The following is a 26,336-nucleotide window of genomic DNA, read 5'->3' on the forward strand; positions in this document are numbered from 1 at the left end:
TCTCCTTCTTTCTTATTGCACTGAGTAGGACCATACAGTGTTCTGTAGAAGGGGTGAGGCTAGACATTATTCTCATTCTTCATCTTGTCAAGGAAGCATTTCATCTTCTGTTCTTTAAGAACAATGATGAGATTTCAAAGATTTCAGTTTTGGTCCTGTTTACTGAGCGTCTTCATCAAGAATGGATGTTGATTTTTCCAGATAATTTAATGAGAAGATTTTTAAAAAAAATCTAGTTAATGTGATGGATTGTTTTGATTGATTATTCCCAAATCAAACAACCTGATACTCCCAGGGCAAGCAGTGCTTGCTACAATATTATATTCACATCCTCTGGAACTATATGCTTAAGTTTTATGTCAGGTACTTTATCTGTATTTATGACACATGTTCATCTGTAGTGTTTTTGTTGCAAGTTTGTTTTGTTTGAGCATAAGACTAATATTTGGTCTTATTAAATGAGCTAGAAACAGTCATCTCTTCTTATTTCCTAAGTCTGGATAGTTTTGATATGACCTTCATTTGCTTGACTCTCACCAGGGGTTAAACAAATACATCGTTGTCTTTGTAGAAGGGTTTTAATGGCACATTGAATTTATTGGAATGATTGTGGCCATGGAAGCTGTTATCATTTTCTTTTGAGTTAGCTGTAGCAGATGGTAGCTGGCAACGTATTTGTCAAGTTTATGTGCACTGTTCTTTTAGTGGCTGGAGGCTCTATAGTGACTGTTCATATCTCATTCTTAAAATAACAATTCACATTCTTCCTTCTTCACGATCACTTGTGCTAAACCTATCATTTTCAGTTTTTAATCAATGGGAGTATTTTTATATTATTATCTATTTCCATTCCATTTTGCTTGACTTTACTTCTCATCTGTATTTTTTTCCTAACTGTATTTTTGTTTGTTTGTTTAATTTGTTTCCCATGAGAACTTGTTCAAAAGGGGGGGGGGCATGTGGCCAGTCTGATCTTCAACTGTAAAGTAGTGGTCTTCTGTGTTCTATCAAATAAGGATTGCCTTGGGTACAGCACACAAGTGCCACTTAGGGAAGGGTGCACATACAGCTGAGGGTAAAGGTATGGCCACCTACCAGATTCAAATAGCAGTCCTCACAGTAGGTGGCCTCAAGTCTCTTTCGCTTTTCTTTTTGTAGTATATTTTAGTGAATATTTCTAATTTAGCCTGATAAATTCTATCTAGTAATATTCATGATAGAGTATGGAACATTTAAGATAAGTCTCTTCCCTTTTCATTTATTGCCCCTTCTCACCCCCATCATCTTTTTTTCTTCTCTTTTACCTTCTTCAATCACTTCTTCCTACCTTGCCTTCCTTTTGAGGGAACAAGCACCGTGAGCTTCCTCAACACAGTAAAGCCTTGATTTGTAGCGTAAACTCAAATGTTTGATGACTATTTGTTACTTCCTGGGACATACATAGATAGTAGAGACTATTGCATTTTATATGTGCCTTTGTGTTCCCAATACCAATGATGATTCTCCCAACATGGATGAATATGTGGCAGCAATTGAGTAAATGTAGCTGCACATCCTCTACCTTTATTTCACTTGCAATTATATATATATATATACTTGTTCTCTTCAGTCTTTTGTCAGAGATTCTGCTACCCAAAGGCCCCAGACTTAGGTCATTATTGAATAAAATTTGAAGCTAGATGAGTATTCCAGTTAATCCAGACTTTCTTTGTCAAACATCTCAGATTGTAAGGGTATAAGGGAATGGTGGGTTGGTTATTGGACAGACTCTGAAGAGACTGAATAGGCAACGTCCAAACAAACTGGAGCAATTCGTGTTTAATTAGGATGCAGCATTCCGGGTAGACTGCTAATCATCTCGTGGGAATAGTTAAACTTACTTCTCATGATTACAGTTCTCTTAGGTTTATTCTCTTTCAAATATATTGGGGACTGTTGCTACAGATGTATGGTGAGGCAGATACTTGAGCTGCATCAAGCAGTACTAAAGGTCAGCAACCACATCCATCATAGAAAAGAGGAAACTGTTATTGGGAGATGGTGTGGCTTGCTCAAGTAGCCTGTCTGTATTCAAGACAGGCTTTGATAGAGAAGGTCTCTTTAACTGTGGGTGGGCATGGTCACACCTAGCTCTGGATTCCCACTCTTCCTCCATGACTAAGACTTCCTACCTGGTCACTTCTCATGAATATGTGCGTTCATAAAGTGAAGTTATGAAGAGAAGTACAGAAATTAATTGTTTCTAAGTCTGTGTACTTTAACCTAATTTCAATGTTTATGGTAATTTACATGAGTTAGTAAATTTGTAACACTTCGAGGACCCTGACTGTCATTTTGTCAGAATACATGTGACTATGTCTGTTTCATCGTTAAGATTTAGCAATTGATTGCACCTGAAATTAAAAAAAAACATGCAAATGTACAATGTTTTCTATCTTTCTCTCTGTTTCTTTTCACAGCGTGCTCATATGACTATACAGATACTTTTGGGAGGATCACCTCCCCGAACTTCCCCAATAATTATCCTCATAACTCAGACTGCATATACAGGATCACTGTGGGACTCAACCAACAGATTGCATTGCATTTCACAAACTTCACCTTGGAGGACTATTTTGGGCAAAATTGTGTAGATTTTGTGGAAATCAGGTGTGTGCTTTTATTTCACTATAACCTTTATTTTGATTAAAAATCTTCGCAGAAAAGATTTATGGAATATAGAATGTTTTGTAAAATTACCTTACATGTTCTGTATTATAAAATATAAAGTTTGTCATTTTAAACGTGATCTAGAAGGAAAAGAGGAATTGTATAGGATTTGATGGTTAACTTTTACTTGTTGATTTAAATTATGTTTGTATGTGAGTATAGTTATATGCAAGGAAGCATGGTGCCTGTGGAGGCAGGAAGAGGATGTTTGATCCTCTGTAGTTACAGGTGGCTGTGAGCTACTCGTTCTGAACACTGGGACTCGAACCCTACTATTTTGTAAGAGCAGTAAGTAATCTTAACTGCTGACCTATCCAGTTTCTGATAGTTGCTTCGTATTCTTGCATTAGGAATATTTTACCGTAATTGTCAGAGAAGTGCTACCACTCTGAATGCTATGTTCACTGTTGTTGACATTAAAGTTACATTGCTGTTGCTGTGATTAAAACACCTTGACACAAAGAAACTTAGGGGAAATAAGGGAGTTATGAGCACAGTTTCAGGTTATAGTCTCTCTGAACAGATGAGCAAGGTGCCAGGTACTAAGTGAGTTACATCACACCCTTAATCAAGAGCAAAAAGACATAAATTCATGCACGCTCTTTGCTAGGTTACTTCATTGCTTGTGGTCAGCTCTAGTTCTCTGCTCTCCCATAGTAATGTGAGAATGTGTCTAGAGATTGATGTCATCCAGTGGGCTGGCTTGTCCTCTGTTGATTAATTTGATTAAGACAACATCCTCACAGACAGTTGGCCACTGGTCAAGTCATCTGCAGCACTGAGATCCCTTTCTCAGGTGATACTGGATTGTGTCAAGCTAGTAATCAATACCTTCATTGTTTATGTAAAATCAGTCTAAGTTTTTGGCCTTTGCTGTCTGTCTAATCTAGCTGTATCATTACAATCTCTCTCACAACAGCATCCTTACCTAGTGTTTGAATAATAGAAGTCTGAAATTGTGGATTTCAGTGTGTGGCATTTTCATGTATTTTGAAAAATATATTTTAAAATTATATCACTTGAAGTGGTATATTAGTATATAGATATTTTCTATATCATTACATCAAGCAATATTCGGCTGATTGTTTTGGCAAGCAGCTGTAGAAATATTTGACTTGTCATTTCAATCAAGCATGAAACCTTTCAACATTTTTGTAATAAATTTTATTTTTGGTGTAAAGTAAGATACAAAATTAGCAAATTATAATTGAACCATATCAGCTTAAACCAGCAGTTTTATTTTGGGGAGGTGAGAAGTTTAAGAGTCTCACTCTGTAACCTGGGATGGTCAAGAATTGTCTATATTTTCCCAGATGTTTTCAAAGTCAGAGAAATTCTCCTGACTCAGCCTACTGAGTGCTGTGAATATAAGTGTGAATTTTCATGCCAAGATTAATTTTCTTAATTTACAGCAACTAAACACTTGGCTTTATTACTCAATAAATCATCCTTTTAAAAGACATTTTTAGATTTAAAATCCCTGACACTTCTAAGGAAAACAATTATTTCTACAATTGTCCCAAACATAAGAAATATACCGCATCTTGGTGATTCCACAATAAGCAAGAAATATGTAAGATTTCTCTGTAGAAATACTGACTTATATTATGAATAGCTGCAGTTTTTGTGTTCTGTATCCTCTGATGTACTTGGCAGACATCTTAAGATGAATCTCAAATACAATCTCTCTGCAGATGGTATAAAGATGCCAGACAAGCCATAAGTAATAGATTGTTTGTTTGTTTTACTAACGTCATTCAAATTCTAGTCTGTAAAGCACTAAGACCTGAGAACTTAAAATTGCGTTTTGTAAATAGTGTCCGGGCAATGGTAGCGGAGGCAGTGAGCTCCCTGCCTGTCCTTTAGCCTTCTGTGTTGATTGTACGTCTCAGTCAGCTTGTAATCCAATCCGCTTCTATGTCTGCTCCTGTCACAGGGATGGAGGCTTCGAAACCTCACCACTTGTTGGGATTTACTGTGGCTCCGTTTTACCTCCTACCTTCATCTCCCACAGTAACAAACTATGGCTAAGGTTTAAGAGCGACACTGCACTCACAGCAAAGGGCTTCTCAGCTTACTGGGATGGGTCATCAACAGGTAGGTAGCAAGGACCTTACGTTTTACTGGAGAGACCAAGCTGATTATTGTCTCCGTTTGTCGTGTTATGTTGCTACCCCGCAATTTTTCTAGTCATCCTTTATCGCTCACCGATCTTGATCATAAGCTCCAACCTCGTGGGTAACTCTGGATTAATTAGCAGCATGCATTTTGAAGGAAGAAGAAAGTTCTAGTTCCCCAAGAGACTCCAAGATACTGATCTTGACTAGAAAAAGAAAATGAGTGTGAAGCAGAGCTTTAGACGACTTCGTGATTTGTGGTGCTTTAACGTGGAGCACAGGTTGGGTGGTGGGGGGTAAGCCCCTGTGATCCCAGTGCCAGGAGGCAGAGGCAGGAGGATTCCAAGTTGGAGGCAGGCTTGGACTACACAGTGAGTTTTTGTCTCTGAAAGCCACAGGCTTGAAGTGCGTGGCTCGGTATAGAGCTCTTGCTTAGCATGTGTGAGGTCCAGGGCTCTGACCCGGATACAGAGGACAGCAGACCATCAGAAGGGTACTTTGGCCAAGGTTTATCTTGCCGAAAGAAAGGACTTGCTTCATCCGCTGTGTTCCCCCGCAGGCTGTGGAGGCAACCTCACCACGCCCACAGGGGTGCTCACGTCGCCCAACTACCCGATGCCCTATTACCACAGCTCCGAATGCTACTGGCGGCTTGAAGCCAGCCACGGCAGTCCTTTCCAACTGGAATTCCAAGACTTCCACCTGGAACAGCACCCCAGCTGCTCTCTGGATTACTTGGCCGTACGTACAATGCACCTCTATGTCGTCTTTGCCCCCCCAACCCAGTGCGCAAAATGCACTAAAAATAGTTTTAAGATTTAACAAGTGGGAAGATTTAAGAGGAACATTTATGTAAAAGACTTAAGCAAAGTCAAATCTTAAAGTGATAGGGTAAGAACAACAGTCTTCCAAGCATGATGCGTACATGGGGACTTGATACATTAAGTACTTAGGTAATTTTCCATAAGTTATAAAGATGTTTTTGAAATATCCTGAGTCATTACGGACCTTGTCCTAACTACAATGTCCATGATTTTAGACAGGCATTGAAAACTCACAATGCTCTGACCTACTGAGGGCAACTAAGGGAGATACCAAACTCATCTAGCTATATCTTCATGTAGTTCCTGCAATTCACCAAGTTCTTCTAGAATCCTATAGATAAAACGAGCTGACATTTTACAAATTATACCTTTTGGATTAAAAAAAAATCCCAGAAACACTTCTCAGTTATGGTCTCAGTTTTTTTTTTTTTTTTTTTTTTTTTTTTTTTTTTTTTTGGAACTTTCTCTTTGCATGTTCAGCCCCCAGTCTCAGTCGGACTGCAATCTTCCTTCACGTGCTTACTGTCAAGCGTCTCAGCTTATGGACCAAGTTCAGAGATGCTTTCATAGAATTTAGGACGAGCTGTTTTTGAAAGCATGCGCCCATTTTGCTCTCATCCCTTTTCTGAAGAGTCCTTTGCACTCAGAGACTTGACTGTATCGTGTGCAAAAATGTCTTTTAAAGGTGTTTGATGGCCCGAGTACCAGCTCCCGTCTGATAACTAAACTGTGTGGGGATATGACACCTGCTCCCATCCGCTCCACCAAAGACATCGTGCTGTTGAAACTCAGGACTGATGCAGATCAACAAGGGCGTGGCTTTGAGATCAACTACCGGCAGAGTAAGTGCCAACTCTAGCGTCCCAGAGCCCCCAGCAGGCCTCCGGACTTAGTGAGACAACCCAGCTAATGTTAACCAGCGGTTTGAGCCACTGGAGCTAGTCTTGGATTCTGATGTGGAAACCCTAAAGTCATCGAGAGGGAAAATGCCTGCATATTAAATCCAATCTCATATTACCAAAGCATCTGTTAAACAAGAAACGCAGGCTAGGTTTTACTCTGTAGAGACAGCTGTAGTTCATCTCAGGATCATGCTAAACTCTCTAATGACTTGTAGATTCCAGTCATGCCACACATTACATCCTTTAATTAGACATTGTCCGGGAAACAAAGATACCTCTTAGCCTAGGTTCTGTCTTCTGCCTGAGTGTTATTAAATAGAATCACATGCATGGAGAAGCCATGTCCTCTACTGTAGAACATATCTTCCTTGTCCAGCTCCTTCCTTTGGCCTGCTGGGTTCTTCAGAAAGTCTTCATTGTTCTATATGCAAATAGCTTCTTAATTCTCCATGCAGAGTGTGTCTGTTTGATTGAGTGTGTGATCATTCCTTTAATTTTGTTATTGCTTTGCCTCTCTTTCCCTTGGCTATCGTCAGGTTTTTAAACCATTTGCCTTTGATTCCCCCACCCCCAATAGTTTTTATTCATAGGATCTCAATCCTTACACGTGGAGGTAGAGGCTGGGAATATGGATCAGTTAGCAGAGTTTTTGCCTAATATAAAGTTCTAAGTTCTACCTCCAGAACTTCATATAACTAAGGGTAACGGCATGTGTGTACAATCCCAGTATGTGAGAGGTAGAGGCAGGAGGATCCGGACTTCAAGGTCATCCTATATAGCAGGCCTGTGCTACATGACCCCACCCCACCCCACCTCTACTCTGCCCCCTCCCCCCAAAAAACAAAATCCTTGTCATTTGAAATTGAAAACTTGCAGACAACATGATTTATGAGATGACAGAGCCAGCTCTGTAAGTTTGGAATACATCACCTCTGTTGGTTTGACCTGCCACTGGCCTGTGGTACCTGTCGCCTATGGACATATTCTCCCACACATATCTAAAGAATATATATAAGAAATCCTCTGTTAACAAAAATATGGCCTAGAGATTTTCAGGAGCACATGTGGTTATCAAGTGTGCTCCAGCAAAGGAAGAATTTGAAGGGCCACATGATACATCCCCAAGTCTCTAAGTGGCATCCCCACAATGTTGAATAAAAAACAATATTTAGGAGCCACACTGCAGAGGCAAGTCTTTTAAAGCAATGTTTATTTTCTCATTTTCTTTTATTGAAATAGAAGATACTATCTTAAATATTGAAATAGAAAATACTATCTTATTGTATAGAAAAAACTTATATAAACAATGAGAAAAGGCAGGGGGTGCATTTACTTTGTTCAAGTCATTTTTGATTGGCTGGACTTGTTTAACACTAGTGCTTTTTGTGTGGTATTGCTGAAAATTCACCTCTAGAAAATGCTACCCGTGGTATTTCAAACTTGTCCAAAATTGAGGGATTGTATTTATTTTTTTCCATTTTGTGTTTCTTCTGTTCACTCATAATTTCATGATGAGTAACTTGAGGAATAAGGCAGCCTTTGTTGAGGACTCATGCTAACAGCTGTGTGCTCTGTTGTTCATGTGATGTTCACAAAGGAATTATATTCTAAACTGCTGCATTCCAATATTAGAATGTTCATGTCTACAAAATATGAAAGGTTTGAAAACAGAACACAGAATGCTCACTACATATTTCTTATTCCATCAGAGAGATTGGAGCAAAGCCACATTACATGTTTACCAATATGTAGGAATCAGATGTCAATTTTAATGTAGCTTTTTATGACACTTTAATGCCTTAATTAACCTATTACTTTACATTATTGTAACTAGAGACTTATTCAGAATAAAAATGACATGTCATATATACATCTATATTTATTAATCGAGAGGGGGAAAGTGGAAAAATTAAATGTCTTTTCAAAAGGAATTCCACATGCATCTCAAAGACACCATGACATAGGTGGAGTTCTTAACACTCATGGACGTTTTTTTTCCCCTCAGCATGTAACAACGTGGTGATAGTAAATCAAACTTCTGGCATCCTGGAGAGCATAAATTATCCACAACCCTATGATACGAACCAACGTTGTAACTGGACCATCCAAGCAACAGAAGGCAACACTGTGAACTACACGTTTCTAGGATTTGATATGGAAGATTACTTAAACTGCTCCACAGAATATTTAGAGGTAAGTGTTCCAAAGCTCAATAAATAACTCCATGGTTGTATGGAGAAAACCAAACTATGCTAGAAGTCCTTCCTACCTTCCAGGATCAAGTCCTTAGCCCTGCCCTGTGAGTCTAAAGTGTATCACCCGTCACTGGTATGTGAATGGGTGTGTTTCATGTCTCTCATTGAAACATTTTAGCCTTAACTTAACCTTAACTTTAAAATGATTATCTTGCTAGCTGCTTCTATGTTTGATCTCTATACATAACAGAAAATGAAAATGATTGATATACTCTATACTTGATTTTCCAGGTACTAAGTATGATTTCTATGTTTAAAAAATAAAGTTCATTTGAAACAATTTTTCTTTTGAAAAATAGGTATTAGATATTCTTTATGTAATCCTAGTTGACAAAAGGTGCTTTACTGTTAAATGTGGAATTTAATAGTGACTCAATGTGGATTATGAGATAATCTGCTATTATTGTCATATAAATGGCACTTAAGAAAGTTGTTCTGATGACTTGTATATTCAACTTTTAGGATTATGGATTTTCAGAATTATTAAGAAATTTATTTTATTTAGTTTAATATTAATAGTCAATCATGTGAATATTGTTTAGATTTTGGTTTATATTCTCTGTATCATACAACAAACTAAGTTGAACAATGGCATATCTGTGACATCTATTTTCCATGAATAATGACATCACTCTTTGAGTCAGCTGACATATTTCTTTTATTTACCTCTGTGCTGTTGACATATGATTCGACTGTGTCCACATCTGGTGTGTTCATTAAAGATGTGACTTTCTGAAGTGTAGACTGAGTACATAGGTCATTTTTATGGTCTTCCGCCAACTATATAACAATGAATTAGTGTAGTATTTTTAAGATTATTAGTGAGGATGTAGCTAATGGCAAAGAGCTTGTCTAGAATGTTCAAAGTCCCAGGTTCAAAACCTGTTGCAGAAGAAATGACCTGTGTTGTATAGAAATCATCATTGCAAAGATTTATAGTATCAACACTTGTCAGCTGAAGCAATATCCCCAGGGAAAACAAACTCTTGCACATTTTCCTTCATTCTCTTTGACCAATTTTACTCAAAGACTAATGTGATCATACTGTCTGAGACCATCATGCCTTTTCTAAGTACAGCATTGGCTTTCAACACAAGAAGACAGAACAACTTTTCTTTGAGGGACTTTTGCTTAAAGTCAAGAATTCGAGAAAGGATAGTTTTGTTTGTTTGTTTTGGGAAAAGTTCTCTTGGGGTAACAACAATAAAAATCATCGAAACCTTTGACCAGCCATGGAGATGTATACCTGTACTCTCAGCCCTTAGGAGGCTGAGGCAGGAGCATTATCGGCCTGAGGCCAACCTGGGCAATAATAAGATTCTGTCTCAGTTTAAAAAAGAGAGAACAATCAAGCAAACTAGTTGTTCCTTCATTTATATGTAGAAGCAACAGCATGCAGAAATTGTATTCACACATCAAAAAGCTATATAAACTAGTTGCTTTAAAAAATATGCTGCACTACACATCAGATTTGCAAGAATGAACTTGGAATGTTGTTTTTATTGCTTGACGTCTATAATTTGGAAATAGGGACTCCTGTTGTAGGTCACGTTAGCCTCAAACTTGCTGTGTAGCCAAGGTTGGCCTTGAGAAAATGTGTTTGATTCCTCCACCTCCCAAATACTGGGATAATAGGTTTATCCATGGCTGGCTTGTAAGTGATTTTCAGGTCCTCTTCCCTTGAGTCAGGGGCATCTACAAGCTCAGGAATGGCCCTTTTCCATTTACATAACTGAATTATACTTTTCTTCCCAGATGAGATTTTGCTCATGGTTTAAATAGCAGGTTTTACCAGTTAGTACTCTCATCACCTCCTGGACTCTTGACTTCTCAAAGTGCTTGCTGTGTGCTATTAACTTGACCAGGCCTTCACTTTCTACTGAGGTACTGCACAAGTTTGAGAAACTGAGGGTGAATTGTCCTAGCCATATTTCAGCTGGAGTTTAATAATTGCTATTAATTAATGAGAAACAACTGAGTTTGATTCAAATCTTTCTGTAAATTCCTACACGTTAAGTACAGTCCTATTGCTCTGAGCACAGACCCACAACATGGGACAGATGCTAAGTGTTGGGTGTGTAACAAACACCATGCTCAGTGGGCAGTTTGTAGGGATCTGAGATAGTACCCTGAGGAGAGCTAATGAGAAGAGGGAGTGACTGGACTGGTCTTTATTTGGGAGAAAGAGTAGGGAAGAAATGAGAGGAAACATTTCCAGGAACTATGTACCCCACTTCTTTGGATTTGCCTACGAGGACAATGCTCCCCATAATTTCTTCAGGTCATTTTGAAAAGTGTTTCAAAACCCAAATAAGAACACTTGCTCCAAAGGCTACAAAGAGGCCCCTTGGGATGGTTTGCCTGTCTTGTTCCTGGCATGCTGCTCCCTTTAGGCACTATTGATGGCGAAAGCGCTGAAGTATGAGAACCAAGAGTTTAGAAAAGCCTTCCAAAGATTGGCATGACAGCAGTGGGAAGAGATTGTTTTTCCATTGCTGTAAGCCAAGGGGCAAGACCAGAGCATAGCCACAGAGGCTGGTCTATGATGGAAAAGTTCAAAATGCAACCATTTAAGGAGAGAAAAAAAAAAAACCCTGCAGGCATAAAAAACTCTAGCTTCCATTATTTTAATAACTTCTAATTAAAAGGGTTTTTTTCCCCCTTTTCTTCAAGTGACTTGCCAATTCCCCAATGAATGACAATTGCTGGAGCCAGAAATTAATTATTTTGAATTAATAAAACAGAAACTATAAAAAAGACTGGATTGGGTCCAGCCCACAACCTACCCTTTATTGCTTTATCCTCTGGCCAAAACGAAACCCACCAGGTTTAGAAATAGCATCTCGGTGCGAGTACAGTTTGCTTGTTTGGAGAAGTTGGGCATTGTCTATGCAGCTATGTGAAGTCAGTGCTGAGGGCTCCTTCTGTGTTTTCTAACTTGACCTGTCTTGTTTGTCTTCATTTTTGTCCTAGAAAGACTTAGAAGACATTTCTACTAGGTCACTGACAACACGGGCCGAAGCGACACCTATGTATAAAGCCAGTGGCAGGTGTTAGGTCAATAGGGGCATGTGAGTGAGAGAAAAGCCAGAGAAAGGGGTTGTCTCTGTGAAACAAAGAGAGGGTAATGGAAGGTGAAAGAGATTGCCATCAGAGGGGGTGGTGAGGATGGACACAGTTCACTTAAAGATGAGCATGACCAAGCGAGGCCATGCTGGGGAATAGCAGGAGGCAAATAGTCTTTAGAACATTATTCATTATCTGTTATGAATAAGCACAAAACTTCTACAAACACAACTGATAATAAAAATCCCACAGGATTGCACCTGTTTTAAATATTCTCTTACGGTGGTTTTAGGTTAAATGATTTATTTCTGAATATTTAGGAAATATTTTCATTTTAACATCCAGGAAATAACAATAGCTAATATCTAGCATCATTGCTAAGCATATATTATAGCTAGGTGACACAGGAAACATTGTTCTCATTCTATAGGTGGAGAAAAGTTGTAGATGTGGGCTTCTCACAACTAAACATAATAGTACTAAGAGTCGGGCAGGCGGAACACCAGACACTGCTCCTTGTACCAGTGCCATTGGCAGTGACCCTTCTTCACACACTGTAGATGCCATGACATAACTTTCTGCCACCTTCACAGAAGGCATGAGGGGATGCTCTTGGGTCCCTCACATCTATGCTTGTGACATTGTTGTAAAGAGGCATTGGGCTGTTTTACTGTGGAGTCCCCATGGTAGTCTTCTTCTGCAACCACAATTTCTTGTACGTCCTAAAATTCCTTTCAGTGTCTAATTTAGAATTTTGGCTGAAATTCATGTCACTCCCAACTCATTATGAAATGTCAGAACAGAACTTTTCTAGATTTTGCCAACTGAAAGGCAACTTACAACTACATAACTTACGTGGTTCTCCTAGCGTTCACTTTTCCGCCTTATAGTCAGGGCGTGTTTTAGTGTTTGCTGTGGGCTTGCTGTTGTGAGAGGCATGGACCACACAGGAGAGGCCAAGAATCCAGGAAAGGCCCAGGAGTGAACTCCCTGGCCTTCACCCTCTTGTGAAGATCTGCTGCTTCCTCATGGCTGTTTCCATGGAGTCTTTTCTCCAGAGGCTCCGGAGAGTTTCCTTGTCCCTGTTACTGCAGCGTCACCATGGCCACTAAAGCCATGCTTGTGCATGGGGCATGAACTTCAGGCACTTGATATCAGTGGTTCAGTGGTTAGGAAGTAGCAAAGGTGAGGATCTAGCCTGCTTGTACAGGGCAACCCTTGAAGTGGTACGGCCAGCCCTTCTCACACTGGTGTCTGTAAGCGAAAGCTGTGAGCAGGGTCATGATTCCGCTGTCATTCTAAAATATTGTACAACAACCGGTCACCAAGATGCCATTCTTTCTGTGTGAGTAGCTACTACAAAGATAGGGTTCACTCATTCCTGAAAAGACTCAGTTCAAGTAGCCGGCCTATCTGCTGAACATGTCTATGTTTCTTCCTCCAGTCTCGGGATCGAACTCTCCTCTACCTTCTCTGTGTCAAGTTCTTCTTCTTCTGAAGGTATCTACCACCAACTCAGTCATCTACTTACATCTTCCGCCAACCATAGCTTTAAAAATTAGAACGCTTTCCCTAGTTATGTTATACCCCGGAGTTTAGCTGGTTTGTACACATCCTAATAGGATAGTCAGAGAGCTTCCTAGGTTGCTTCCTTGAGAAGTTTCCTTTTTGTTACTTCTGATTCATAGCATAATTTATTTTTAATAATCTATCTCTTATCTGAAACTTTGTTTTCCTTTCCTTTTTCTCCCCTTTAAACATTTTTAAAGAAATTTTCTTTCTTTCTTGACCTATGTTGAGATCGTCTCCTGGCTCACTTTGAAATCTCAGTCACCTACATCTTAGGTTCATGATGGGCATGTTCAGCTGACTCAGTTCTTTGGGTCAGTTTACCACTTGGCCCAAGCATTTGGTCACTTCCACAATAACCACTCATTTTCCAGCATTACAATAAGTTCACAATAGTACTTTTCATTTCTGAGAAATAACTACAGAAATGATTCTACAAAATCTATAGTTTTGTGAAAACATGACATATAACAGGGCCCACGTGGTTGATCGAACTTCCAGTTACCATTTCTGCAGATCATGTGAACGCGCCCGTGTGGTGTTGACATTTTTTCTTTGTAAAGACTGCAGTCTAGAAATTAGAGAGTTGGCTTGGTAGTTAAGAACACTCGTGGCATAAACATGAGGGCCAGTGCTTTTCAGATCCAACAGGGTAACTGTAATCCTATGGGAAGGAAAGATGGAGGGCTTGCTGGCGCAGATTGCTATCTTCCAGACTAGCTAAGAAAAACATGAACCTCAGGTTTGAGGAGAGACTCTGGGGGAAAAAAAAAGAAAGGCAGAGAATGATAAAGATGCCAGATATTCTCTTTTGGCCACTTCCAGGGTTCTCAGAGTACACACACACACACACACACACACACACACACACACACACACACACACACACACACATAAGTTGATGATTGATAAATAGATCAGATGATTGATAAATAATAGAACTTTCAAAAATTGCCTCTACTGATTTAAAAATATAGCAGTTAAAACTAGCTATTAAATCTAGCTGCAGTCCAAAATCAACTAGGAATCCCATTAGATAGAGAAGCATTTTCCAAAACTCTATCTCGGACTTCACCAGAACCCAGGAGGAGTCTAGCCCGGTTCCACATGCCTTTGGGCAGCATTGTCTGTAGCCTGGTTCAACCATCACTGATGGTAATATCTTCATTTCAAAGCTCTATTGGAAAGTTACAAGTGTTCTGTTAGGTATCTTAGTATCAAGCTTTGTATACAATAAATATTTCTCTTTACAATGAATCTGACTTTCCCATAGCTACAAGGGGTAGATTCTCTCATGCAAACAATTTTGGGGTACCCAAATTAGCAATAGAATACAAACAGCATTAGGCCAAACCCACTACCAGGATGGTCCCACCCACAATGGGCTGGGCCCTCTCCCATCAATCACTAACTAAGAAAATGCCGAACAGCTGGATCTTACAGCCACATTTTCTCAACTGATGTTTCATTGTTTCAGATGACGCTAGCTTGAGTCAAATTGACATAAAACTAGCCTGCACACTCTTCCATCCCATCCTTTCAACCCCTTCTGTCCTTTTCCCTTTTCAACTTAAGGAAGTTTCTAGTTCTTCCTGATTATGTCAGGGCCTTCAGTCAAATGCATTTTTTCTAGTGTGTAAAATCTGTTTCATCTCTTGCCAAATCCAGTACTGATGTCATCCTGCTCTCCAGATGTTTATATCATTATATATGTTATTCTCACATCCTCTTTTTAATTGCAAAACCACCACTACACTACAGAATCTTTCAATGGCAAAATAATGCATTTCAAATAAATGGATTAACAAACCCATTACCAGGGTCCCTGAATTCTCCATTTTGGCACCATAATCCTTACATCTATATCCTGAGCTATTTCCCCCGATCCCATGTGTCGACCACATGGTATCGTAATCACCCAACACAGTGCTAGTTGGGTTTTGTGGAGAACTCAAACACAGTTGCTAATGCTTCATGCAAAACTATTGCTCAGTCCCATCAGAGTCATAACACTGATTCTTAGCTTTCTATATAGCGATTCATGAACACAGACAACAGGGAGGTCTGTTCAGGGTAACCACGTTGCTATACGCCGCAGACATTGAGGGATGATTCACAAACAAGTCTCGAGTTGTACTGAATGAGGGAAATGCTGAGTTAAACACAATTTAGGATGGCTGGTCAATTGCTTCTTTAGGTTATCAGTAGCCTACTGTTCACCATCCAGACAGTAGAATATATTTTAGACACCTAGACTGTGGAAATGAACTGTGTTCTTTAGTTTTTTATGTCACAGTAGATGAAACAGGTGCTAGCATATCATACAATGAACATTCTACCATGGACTTTGTTATCTATTAAGAGGGGAAGCTGACAGGTGCTCTGAAGGCATCAGATAGGGAAGCAATCTAGTTCTTCTGATGACTCGAGAAGGTAAACCTGGGGGAAAAGATACCCGGATATCAGAAAGGTTGAAGATGGACAAGGGAAAGCTGGGTCTGCAGACCTGAAGGTGGACCACAAGAGACTTCCAGGGTGTCAGTAGGAAGGTCATGAATTTCAGTGTTCCTTTTCAGAACAGTAAGTTTCTCAAGGGACAGATCAAAGAAACAGCATAATCAAATAGGTACTTTTCATAGTGTAATATTTCACTTAAATGAACATGTATAGGGTTTTTGTTGTTTTATTTTTGTTTTGTTTGTTTTGTTTTTGTTTTTGTTTTGAACCAGGATTGGCTTTAAACTCCTAATTCTCTTGTCTCAGCCTGATGAGTGTTGAGATTGCAGGCAAGTTCCACCATGCTGTTTTCAGATCCATATTTTTTTAAAAGATGATTCTGGATCAAGTAATATGGAGACCCATTAAGAGGCTTATGTGGAAAGTAGAAGAGATGGGGCCAAGCCTCGCATTGTTGTGGAGAAAGAATGTTTAAACAGGAATTTTAAGAACATTCGAGAATCGCTCTCTTGACCCTTCTTCCAGACTCCTGGAGAGAGCTTAACAATCATCCTTGGCCACTCCAAGCCTTCTCAGGACATTTCAGGAAGATGGTTTTTACCCCTATTACAGTACTTACTCCTCTCTTGAAAATGCCATCTGTGTTTCTCCAGCTGACCAGCAACTGAGCCTGTTGATATCTGTCTTCCTGCCCCAGGCAGAGAGCTGGGCTCTTTCTTCAGCAGCACCCACAGCTCACCGTGGGTGGCCTTTGACTTCCACATCCCCTTATTCCACATGTGCAGCTCTGGTTAGGATGCTGACTTCTCTTTCTCTCTTGGAATCTGTTTAAAGATGAAAGTTTTTAATCCAGTTAAAGTTTTTTTTTTTTAATATAACCCCAGTAAGGGAAGTGAAAAGGGATGTTTGTATGTGCACATAAGTGCTTGTCACATGGCCATATAACTGCTTTCATGCAGGATTCCAGAACAGTCTCTCAGGATCCAGAAATCCTAGTTTCAATCTGTGAGTAGCCTTTAGTTCTCCATGAAAAATATCATTGGAAATGATATTGCTTTCTTGTGTTGTTGAAGAGCCCATCATTAGAATCAAATCTGCTTAAGTAGGCTTTCATCAAATCAGTTGAGCTTGACAGTAGCTGTGGGTGGTAAGAATAAAGCTTACCGGTCCTTAAATATTCCCTGGCTGGAAGTGACCACAGGTCTCAGGCTCCATTGCTGTCCTGCTCAGTCTTCCTATGCTGCTCAGTAGATCGGGCCATTTCAGAAGGAAGACTCTAGAGCCAGTGAGCCTGAATCTAAACCGAAGCTTGCATAACCTTGGGTGGGCTGTTCAGTGCGCATCATTTCCCTCGGTAAGATGGAACCATCAAAGTAAATGAGCTAATAAGCATTAAGAATGAGAACAGAGCCCGGCGCATAGCAAGCACACACTCACTGCTGTTAGTGGCACTAATGGTAGCCGAGCTCCTGAACAGACACAGTAGTTCAGAGTACATCTATCCTGCAGGCAGAGGGAGTGAGTCGTCCCTCCTTCCGGATTCTTCCTTTCTAACTGCCGTCTGTCTGCATCCAGCTTCCTTAATGCATCTTGGCACATTCCACAAATTATAAATGAGAAATGACAACACCCGTATTCTAAGCCACGGAGTTAACCGAAGCTCTGTGAGGAAACAGAATGAAGGAGAGGTTCCATAGACACACCAAAGGTTTGGGAACTGTCATTACACCTTTCAAAGCTGTTCTGTGGTTCTCTATAACCCATTGGCAGCAGATGAGTATATTCGCTACAACTTAATAATTGTTGTTTTTTTAGAAAGAAAATTCTGGTGAAGCGAATTCACATTTTTCCTTGAATAGTTGATGATTTTTATGACTTTGCATGAATTACACCTACACCCACCTCAGTCTGTAGAGCTCCACACTGGAGATGGCAGGGCTGACGTCATTGCAGAGTTGCTAGGCATTTTGACCCCCACTAAGGCCCAGCACATAACATGTGCCCATAAACAGTGCATTATTCTTTTAGCATGAACAGAATTTCACAGATGACTACTCAGCTCTTAGAGCCTTCTGTGCTAAGTCAAAAGCTATATTTGAGACCTGGGGAGTAGTTTTGGCTACTAAAGTATTGGCCATACGAGCGTGAGGATCTGCATGCAGACTCCTCTGTAAAAAGCTGCTGTGATAGTACACTGTACATCTCTGTAGCCCCAGGACTCAGGGTAGGGGTGTGGAAACAGGAGGATCCCTGGATCTGGCCAGCCAACCTAGTTAAATTGGAGAGAAACTTTGTCTTAAAAAAACAGAATAGAGAGTAACTGAAGACACCCATTGTTGATCTCTGACCTTCACAGGGCAGCACACATGTGTGCTTAGACCCACCTGCTCGAGAAAACACCCTCTACGCATAAATACTTACATACCCATTGCACAAGCTATAGTCTACAATAAAGTTTTCCTCACTACGATTAACAGAGTTGTACACAGAGTGTCCCCATATGTGGACACCAGAGCTTCTTCCCTCTGCCTCTCAGCCTCCTTCCAAAAGCCACAGGGCTCCTCTGTCTGAATCTGAGCAGCCTGGTAATTAAAATTTCCCTTCCTGGTTAGAACAAAGCAGAGAAGCAAAAGAGGTTCTGTGTGTGTGAGCCACAGTGTGTCTCATTCTTTGATCAGGGAGCCCCTCCTTGCTCACTTCCTGAGCAGATGAGTCATGCTTCCTGGAACTGTCCTTCAGGGGAAGTTGGTGTCCAGAACTTTAGCAATCTGCTTAGAGCCCTGCTTATAGTAGAGTAACTGTCACTCTCGAGTGAGTTTAGGTACATTCTAGAGTCCGGATATTTGTCTTGATAATGGCTGGGAGAATGGGATAATCTACATTCAGAACTTTGAAAAGGATAGCAATGTAGCTGAACTCTCTTTTGTCATTAAGCAGATCAAGATGCATCTTACACAAAATATTGACTCCAAAATTGTCTGGGTAAAATGTGATTTTTTTTTTTTTAAATCACAGGGAGGACCATGGGTACAGGCACACTGCACAGGGAGGACTGTGCATACAGGCACACTACACCAATAGGAAATGCTGGTCACAAGGTTAAGTTTTAAATCTCATGAATCCAAATATGGAATCTGGTTTAAGTTTTTTTTTAATGGGGAAGATTTCTAATTGCAACATTAGAGACATTATATACATACATACATGCATACATACATACATACATACATACATACATACATACATACATACCTACATATATTAGCCTTTTAAGTTGGTCTGCAAAATAATCACTGCATTTTCATATTCATTTTGATTTATCTTGTGGGCCACTTTTTTATAGCTCCCCTCTTCTTTCATTTTGCATATTAAAAACACTTTAATTTTAGGTCTTATTTAGCAGGTGCAAGCGCTATAAGTCTCTAAGGCTCAAGGCTCCATGATTTTATTTTGCTCTGTGAAGTAGGCTTTTCTCTGTCCCAGGGTCTATCTGCAGCAGAAGGCATGGTAATATATATTTAAACACTTAGTGTTTCACTATGGCAAGACAATTGAAGACTGCAGCTCATGGAACTAACCACTTACATAGCCACAGGAGAGTGTTCTTGGATCTCAAAGTCTTTCCCTTCTCCCTGGGGAAGGACTAGGCCTTCACTGTTCCATCAGTGGTAATAAAATCCAATATTTACAGATGTCCCTGGACTACTAGAGACATAATTTTTAAAAAGAATTAGAATAATTAATAATAATGACCATGAAAAAGAATATGCTCAGGATTAAAATGATTTGAAAATAATGCTGGAACAAATTTCTGGAGTAACATTTTAAGACAAATGTTGGTTTGATTCTGAGCAAAGAGAAGAGATATAGAAATAGCAGAAGAGTTTTAGTGGGCCAGCTGAGTGTCTGGAAATCTGGAGCGCTTAATTCTAATGTAGGGAAAATATTGCTAAGTTATATTTATATTAGGGTGTCAATAGTTCTGCAGAGATAATATATTAAAATAAATTTATTTAATAAAAAGAGAACACATATTTACTTCAGGAGATTGGGAAAACATAGAAGAACCTAGAGGAAACAAAACAAAAAAGTTAAATCGCACTGCTACTAATAATATTTAGTGGTATTCATTTCCCGTTCTTTTTATGTTTATTTTATTTTAGAATTTGAAGATTATCCATGCATTCTCCCCAGTGATGACATTTTTTATGGGGCACATATAATCTATAATGTGTGTTCTTTTCAGGTTCTCATTCCCATTGCCACAGCACAGCCTCTGTGAGACATTTAGAAACCTTTCTGAGATAATCATCTTTGTAGTTACATGTTAGCCTACATCCATGGTAATGCACTGATTAAAAAAAATAAAACAAAGCAAAACAAAAGACAAGATGAGCAAAATCAGCCTTTGTGCCTCCTGATGTAAGCAGTCCTCAGAAACCAGGGCTTAAAACCATGAAGGCAGTAAGAGCGAACTTCGAGCATCCAGCCCACAGACCACGAACAGCCAGCCCCCGAGAGGCCACTGTGCCATCTGGATCTGAGATCAACCCCTAATTCAAAGCGATACAAAATAACTCAGAATAACTCAGAATGTGGTCATCTGCTGGTCTGTTGCTGGCGTGCAAAGCCCGACATTATGAGTAACCACTGACTTTAGACGGGCATCTCACATACCCTGCCCCACCCTGACAGCACGTGGCATTGTGGCTTTTCCTGTAGTGAGGACATGTATGTGAGTTCCTGATGCCAGTGTGCTGTGGGAGAATGGCTGCATGTTTAGTGGGGAGAGGCACTACGGCCCCACAGAGCCGTGGTGGAGAACTGTGTTGTGTATCCTACACTCTCAGCCTTCAGCAACATTTGGCTCCTTTCCCTTCTGCAATTCATCGACAGATTCCACACTGTTCCTAATGACAACTCCATATCGGTATCTTACTCTGTGGTTTTTATCTGGCAGAATTACAGAAGTATTCCAAAACCTGTACATTTTAAAGTGACCTATAAAGGTCTCATGCTTCTTACTAAGACAATGTGTGTAAAACTTAACAACGTCCATTAGGATGAATCTTGTGCATGGGCTATAGCTCATGGGTGGAGTTCCTTCACAGCCTACACAATGTCCCGGCTTCATCTACAGCGCCGGAAAGATAATGAGTCCGTACCATAGGCATTCTGCAATTGTGGTTTTCTGGGAGGGATAAACAGGTGTTTCAAGAATTCAGCATCTCCTGCCCCCTTGTGTTTCAGACCTTAAGCAGCTTGAGCCACAGCCCAGAAAGACAGTGAGGAGAAAGCTCACTAAAATAAGGAAAAGCACATTCACTTCAGCTCATGCAGCCCCTTTTCGCCTCACCATGTTTGCCTCAGCAGCTTCTGATGGCCTCTCTCTTGTTGGGCTATCCTCTACCAAGATGGACCACACTTCACCTCCTGCACATACACTTAACATCCCTCCCCACACTCATGGTGATTTGTGTTTGGCTCTCCACACAGAATGTCAGGATGGCTGCATTCACAACTCAGACCAAGGTTACCCCAGCAACGGGATGCAAGCAAGGGCTCTCCTCCATCTCTGGGCTTGATTCATTTCTTCCCTGCCTGCTCAGCCAGTGATCATTCTGTAAAGTGTTTAGTGTGAGTCAGCAGCAGCTGTCTAGACCATATTTCATTGCACAAAGATACTTCTGGGTGGTTTCTTTAGTTTAAAAAAAGGAGTTCCCTTTATATCAGACCAAAATTTAGAAGAACTTTTCAAACACACTCTACCATGTCACCATGTAGTTTTGTCATGTACAAAGCTGTAAGTACCATGTGATACCAGACTTGCATATTCAGAAAAAGAGTTCACATTCAAGATGTAACGTAACTTCTAAAAGACTGTGTTTCTTCAGTCCTTTCTCTAACTCCTCCATTGGGGACCCTGTTCTCAGTCCAATGGTTGGCTGTGAGCATCTGCCTCTGTATTTGTCAGGCTCTGGCAGAGCCTCTCAGGAGACAGCTGTATCAGGCTCCTGTCAGCATGCACTTCTTGACATCCACGATAGTGTCTGGATTTGGTGACTGCATATGAAATGGATTCCCAGGTGGGGCAGTCTCAGGATTTTCTTTTCTTCAGCCTCTGCTCCACACTTTGTCTCTGTGTTTCCTCCTGTGAGTATTTTGTTTTCCCTTCTAAGAAGGACTGAAGCATCCAGTGGCATACGTAGCAGAGGAAGGCCTTGTGAGGCATCAATGGGAGACAGAGGCCCTTGGTCCTTTGAGGCTTGATGCCCCAGTGTAGAGGAATGCCCGTGGTATTTAATCTCCAGGGCCCTTAATATTGAGAAGGACCCATGAATCATTTCATATTGTAATTAAAGTCAGAAGTTATAATGGTTTCTGTATTTATTTGCATCAGCCAAACACATAGGAAGTAACCAAGTATCCCAGCATTTTGGAAAGTAAATTCCTTTCCTGTGTGTCCTGAGAAGGACTGAGATGTTTTTGTTGTGGTGAAGGTGAGAAACACTTGAATGACAAGCATCATACATGAATTGTGCTCCTAAGAGACAAACTCACAAGATTGAACACAAAAGGTCATATGATACACAGTATCCATTTGAGGTGTGTTTGATGGCTAACATGGCAAAGTGAGAAGCATTTCAAATATTTTATTTTTAAAAAGACCTGCAGTGACACAAACTAGAAATCATAATCAAGGTGATAAAATCTCATCTGTAGTTTCTTATTTCCTTTAAATGAGTTCAGACCTTCTCGATGGTTCTGTGGAGTAGATAGATCCCAGGCTTGCTGAGAGCAGAAATCACAGCTTTAACAGACCCAAACCAGAAAGCTTTCTGGTCGTGCCTATGAGTCACGGCTGGAATGTCCTGCGGTTAACATTCTGCTTGAAAACAGAATCCAGAGCAGAAGGGCACCCCTGGTTTCCACGGTGACCGGTGTTTGTATTCTTTGAAAAATGACTGTTACTTTTTGTGTGGTTAGTTTACTCCGGCGTGAATTGTGGAGGTGACACTAGCCATCTCTGTGAAGATAGACTAACAAACAAAAACCCAGTTTAATTAAATGTAAATGTTAAAAGGACATAAGACTGAAGGAGCGGGTGTGTTGTTGCCCCTTTTTCTGGTAGATGTATTGATGGGCAGTAATTAATTCATTAATTTATTTGACGTTTTATTTAAGCATTTTCAAATATGTCCACTTAATGTTTATTTTAATGCATCATTTCATTCTTCCCAAAAGATAAGAACATTTAGTTATTATTTCTCAGTGTTCCCACAAGCCCATCTTTTTTGTCTAACTACCCTGCCCAGTCTCACTTACAATGTGCTATTTTAAGACCACTGGCTTCTGGCATCTAGGGGCCCTTCAGATCACTGGCTTCTGATATTTAGGGGCTCTTCTTTAGTGGAAAAGACCCTATTAGAGGGAATAAAAAAATACTGTCTACATCATTTAAACTGTCACAACTCTTAACCTTGTTGAGCTGGGTAGAAAAAAGTGCTTTATAATGTATTATAACATATAATGACGTGTAGAATCAGACTGTGGTCCCCACATCACTGCTACCTGTTGCTTACTACCATCCATTAGCTAGAGGGTGCTTAAAAAGGTGCTCACCTTAAGTAAGTTAAAGATTAAGTAATTTCAGCTTTGGTCACTAAACAACAACCCAAAGTTAGAATCTTGTGTTTTAAGACTTAAGCTGAAAGACTTGCTTACTAGTTCAGTATTTGGTGACAGCATTTATTTTTTACTTAGTTTCAAAGTAGACTTCTTGCAACAAAACAGATGAAAATCTTGAAACTGAGACAAACACTCTGCTATGAGACAATGATTCCGGAGCACTCCTGGTACTACCTGGGAGCACTCACAGCACACCCTGGGAGCAGTCATGGCATAGCCTGGCTCCGTCATGCCTCTACACCCAGATTGAGAAGGTGATAGAGCCTAAGACTTGAGGGAAGGGCCTTGGCTCTTGTCTCTTCTGATTTTCTTATTGTGTTTGTTTCCTTTGTTTGTTTCTTTCCCTTTTCTCTTCTTTCTTTAATTCTCTCTCCTTTGCCTGGCTTCGGTCAACATGAAGTGTTATCAAACTTTTTATTACTGCAACAAAACACCATGTCCTAAAACAACTCAGGAATGAAAGAGTCATTTATTTTTTAAAAAGTTTGCAGTTACACATCACACAGTCCATCACTGAGGGAGGTCAAGGCAGGAACCTGGAGGCAGGAACCTGGAGGCAGGAACCTGGAGGCAGAAAACTGGAGGCAGGAATAGGAAGCAGGGCCATAAGGAGTGCTGCTTATTAGCTTGCTTTTCATGGCTCTATTAACCATATTTCTAATAGTGTCGAGGACCACCAGCCTAGGAGTAGCACTGCCCACCATGAGCTCCCTCCCACATCAGTCATTAATTAAGATAATGCTCCATGGCCTTACCCAGAAGCCAATCTGGAAAGAACATTTTAAATTGAGGATCCATCTTCCCAAATGTCTCAAGGTTTTATGAAGTTGATATAAAACCAGCCAATGCTAGAAACCTGACAAGAAATACATGTTTTTAAGCAAGAGTATTTATAAAACAGAAACAAGAGAGGTAAGGCAATGAACCTGAAAAAATGAATTCTATCATGATCCATTTACTTAAAAAAAAACATGGATTTTGTACCAAGCAGTGATTGGCATATTGGACTCTGCTTCTCATTTTAAATCCCCAGTGGTCATGCCTACATCCCACTTGCAGGATGAGCAACTGAGAATTTGATGAGGCAGGTCGACATTGAGAAATCTGAAATTCATTATGAGCTTGAACAAGACAACATCCAGGTGCCCACTATACAGGATGACCACAAAGTGATTCAAATCTTTTACTGCAGAAAATGATTGGACTGATACTTGCAATTGTGTGATGCAAATCCTTACCTAACTATACAGAAGTAGTAGGACAGATGATGTCCTTAGAGTAAATGTGCTCGTGGCAGAAACCAAAGTGTCCATTCACTGGTGCTCTATGGAATCCTGCCCTCAGAGGGCTCTGCTCTTAACAGTGAGGAACAGGAAACCCAGGAGTGGCCTATGCCCTTAGGAAACTTGCAGTCATAGGGGTAAAGGGATGCTGTGTGTATCACTAGGAAGGGAGTGGATGTGAGAGATGCCTAGTGACACAGTGAAGAGATGAGAGTCACTAGGCATGGTACAGATGCCTAGTGACACAGTGAAGAGCTGAGAGTCACTAGGCATAGTGGCTCAACGCTGAAAAGCCAGTACACGGGAAGCTAAGGCAGGTAAATTGCTATAAGGTTAAGCCATGATTGCTTGCATAGTAATTTTCAAGCCTACCTAGGCTGCAGAGTGAGACCCTGTCTCAAAACAAGCCAAAGGAAAAGGCCCAAAGGGGCAAGATGGTTCGTTCAAAAGTGGAAAACCTCACATCTAATCATTGCAATTAGGAAAGGTTCCACGGGAACACTATGCAAAATCCGGATATAAGGTTTTTATAGCTGAGTCGATGTATTATCACATTTAGTACATACAATAACTTATGATCAGTTTGAAAATCGCTGATTCCATATTATGTATTCACAGGTGTACAGAATGTATAGCCACTAAACAGTGAGGAAAAAAGCCGAGGGTGGTAAAGCGATAGGATTGCTTGGTGAACACAGGAGAGGGGAAGAACCACACTGGGACAAGACAGCCTGTAAGAACAATCAGAGACCAGGCATAGTGGCCTTTAATCCCAGCAGTTGGAAGGCAGAGGCAGGTGGATCTCTGAGTGTAAAGCCAGCTTGGTCTACAGAGTGAGTTCTGGGTCAGCCACGGCTGTATGGAGAGATTCTCAAACAAAACAAAAAAACAACCACAACAAAAACAATAGTCCAGGAATTCTATGTGCGTATTTCCTGATTTGTTATTCCACTTTGTTATTACAGGCAGCTCATCCCAAGGTAACTGGAATGAAGTGATACAGGTGGGCTGCTGGGTGACTCAGAGGCAATCTGGTGGCCTGCCATGTGAGGAGGTCACATTTGAGACATTCTTTTCTCCTAAGTAGAAAGAGAAAGGTCCTTTCCCTGAAAACAAACAAACACATAAACTAAAAACATGAGCAATGTTTCACTCAGGGAAATGTCTCTTTGATTTCAGCTCTATGATGGACCACAAAGGATGGGACGCTACTGTGGAAATAATAGTCCCCCATCAGGAGCTACAACGGGTTCCAAACTTCATGTACTGTTCCATACAGATGGAGTTGGTACTGGGGAGAAAGGATTTAGGATGCAGTGGTTCACTCACGGTAAGCCTCTCGCTGATCTTTGTTGTATTAATAATTGTTATTTGGTGAAGAATTCTTTCCTTATTGATTATATCCATGGAAATAGTGGCCTCAGCAAGTAACGAAAATGAAGTAGTAACCTAGAGCTAGGCCTTA

The 26,336-nt window shown here is 40.3% G+C and overlaps 1 protein-coding gene across 1 annotated transcript in view; it reads left to right on the top strand.

Moving 5' to 3' along the window:
• Positions 1–26,336, top strand: part of CUBN (cubilin) — a gene marked incomplete at its 5' end in the record, with an annotated part of 201,706 nt that overhangs the window by 53,144 nt on the left and 122,226 nt on the right. The window contains 6 exons of the mRNA XM_080917996.1: positions 2,460–2,649; positions 4,646–4,806; positions 5,386–5,567; positions 6,336–6,492; positions 8,558–8,745; positions 26,051–26,201. Of these exons, the coding sequence (XP_080774122.1) occupies positions 2,460–2,649; positions 4,646–4,806; positions 5,386–5,567; positions 6,336–6,492; positions 8,558–8,745; positions 26,051–26,201 (1,029 nt within the window). The remainder of the gene's footprint in view (positions 1–2,459; positions 2,650–4,645; positions 4,807–5,385; positions 5,568–6,335; positions 6,493–8,557; positions 8,746–26,050; positions 26,202–26,336) is intronic.

The sequence above is a fragment of the Micromys minutus genome (genome assembly GCF_963924665.1).
Source record: "Micromys minutus genome assembly, chromosome: 6".
Lineage (NCBI taxonomy): Eukaryota > Metazoa > Chordata > Mammalia > Rodentia > Muridae > Micromys > Micromys minutus.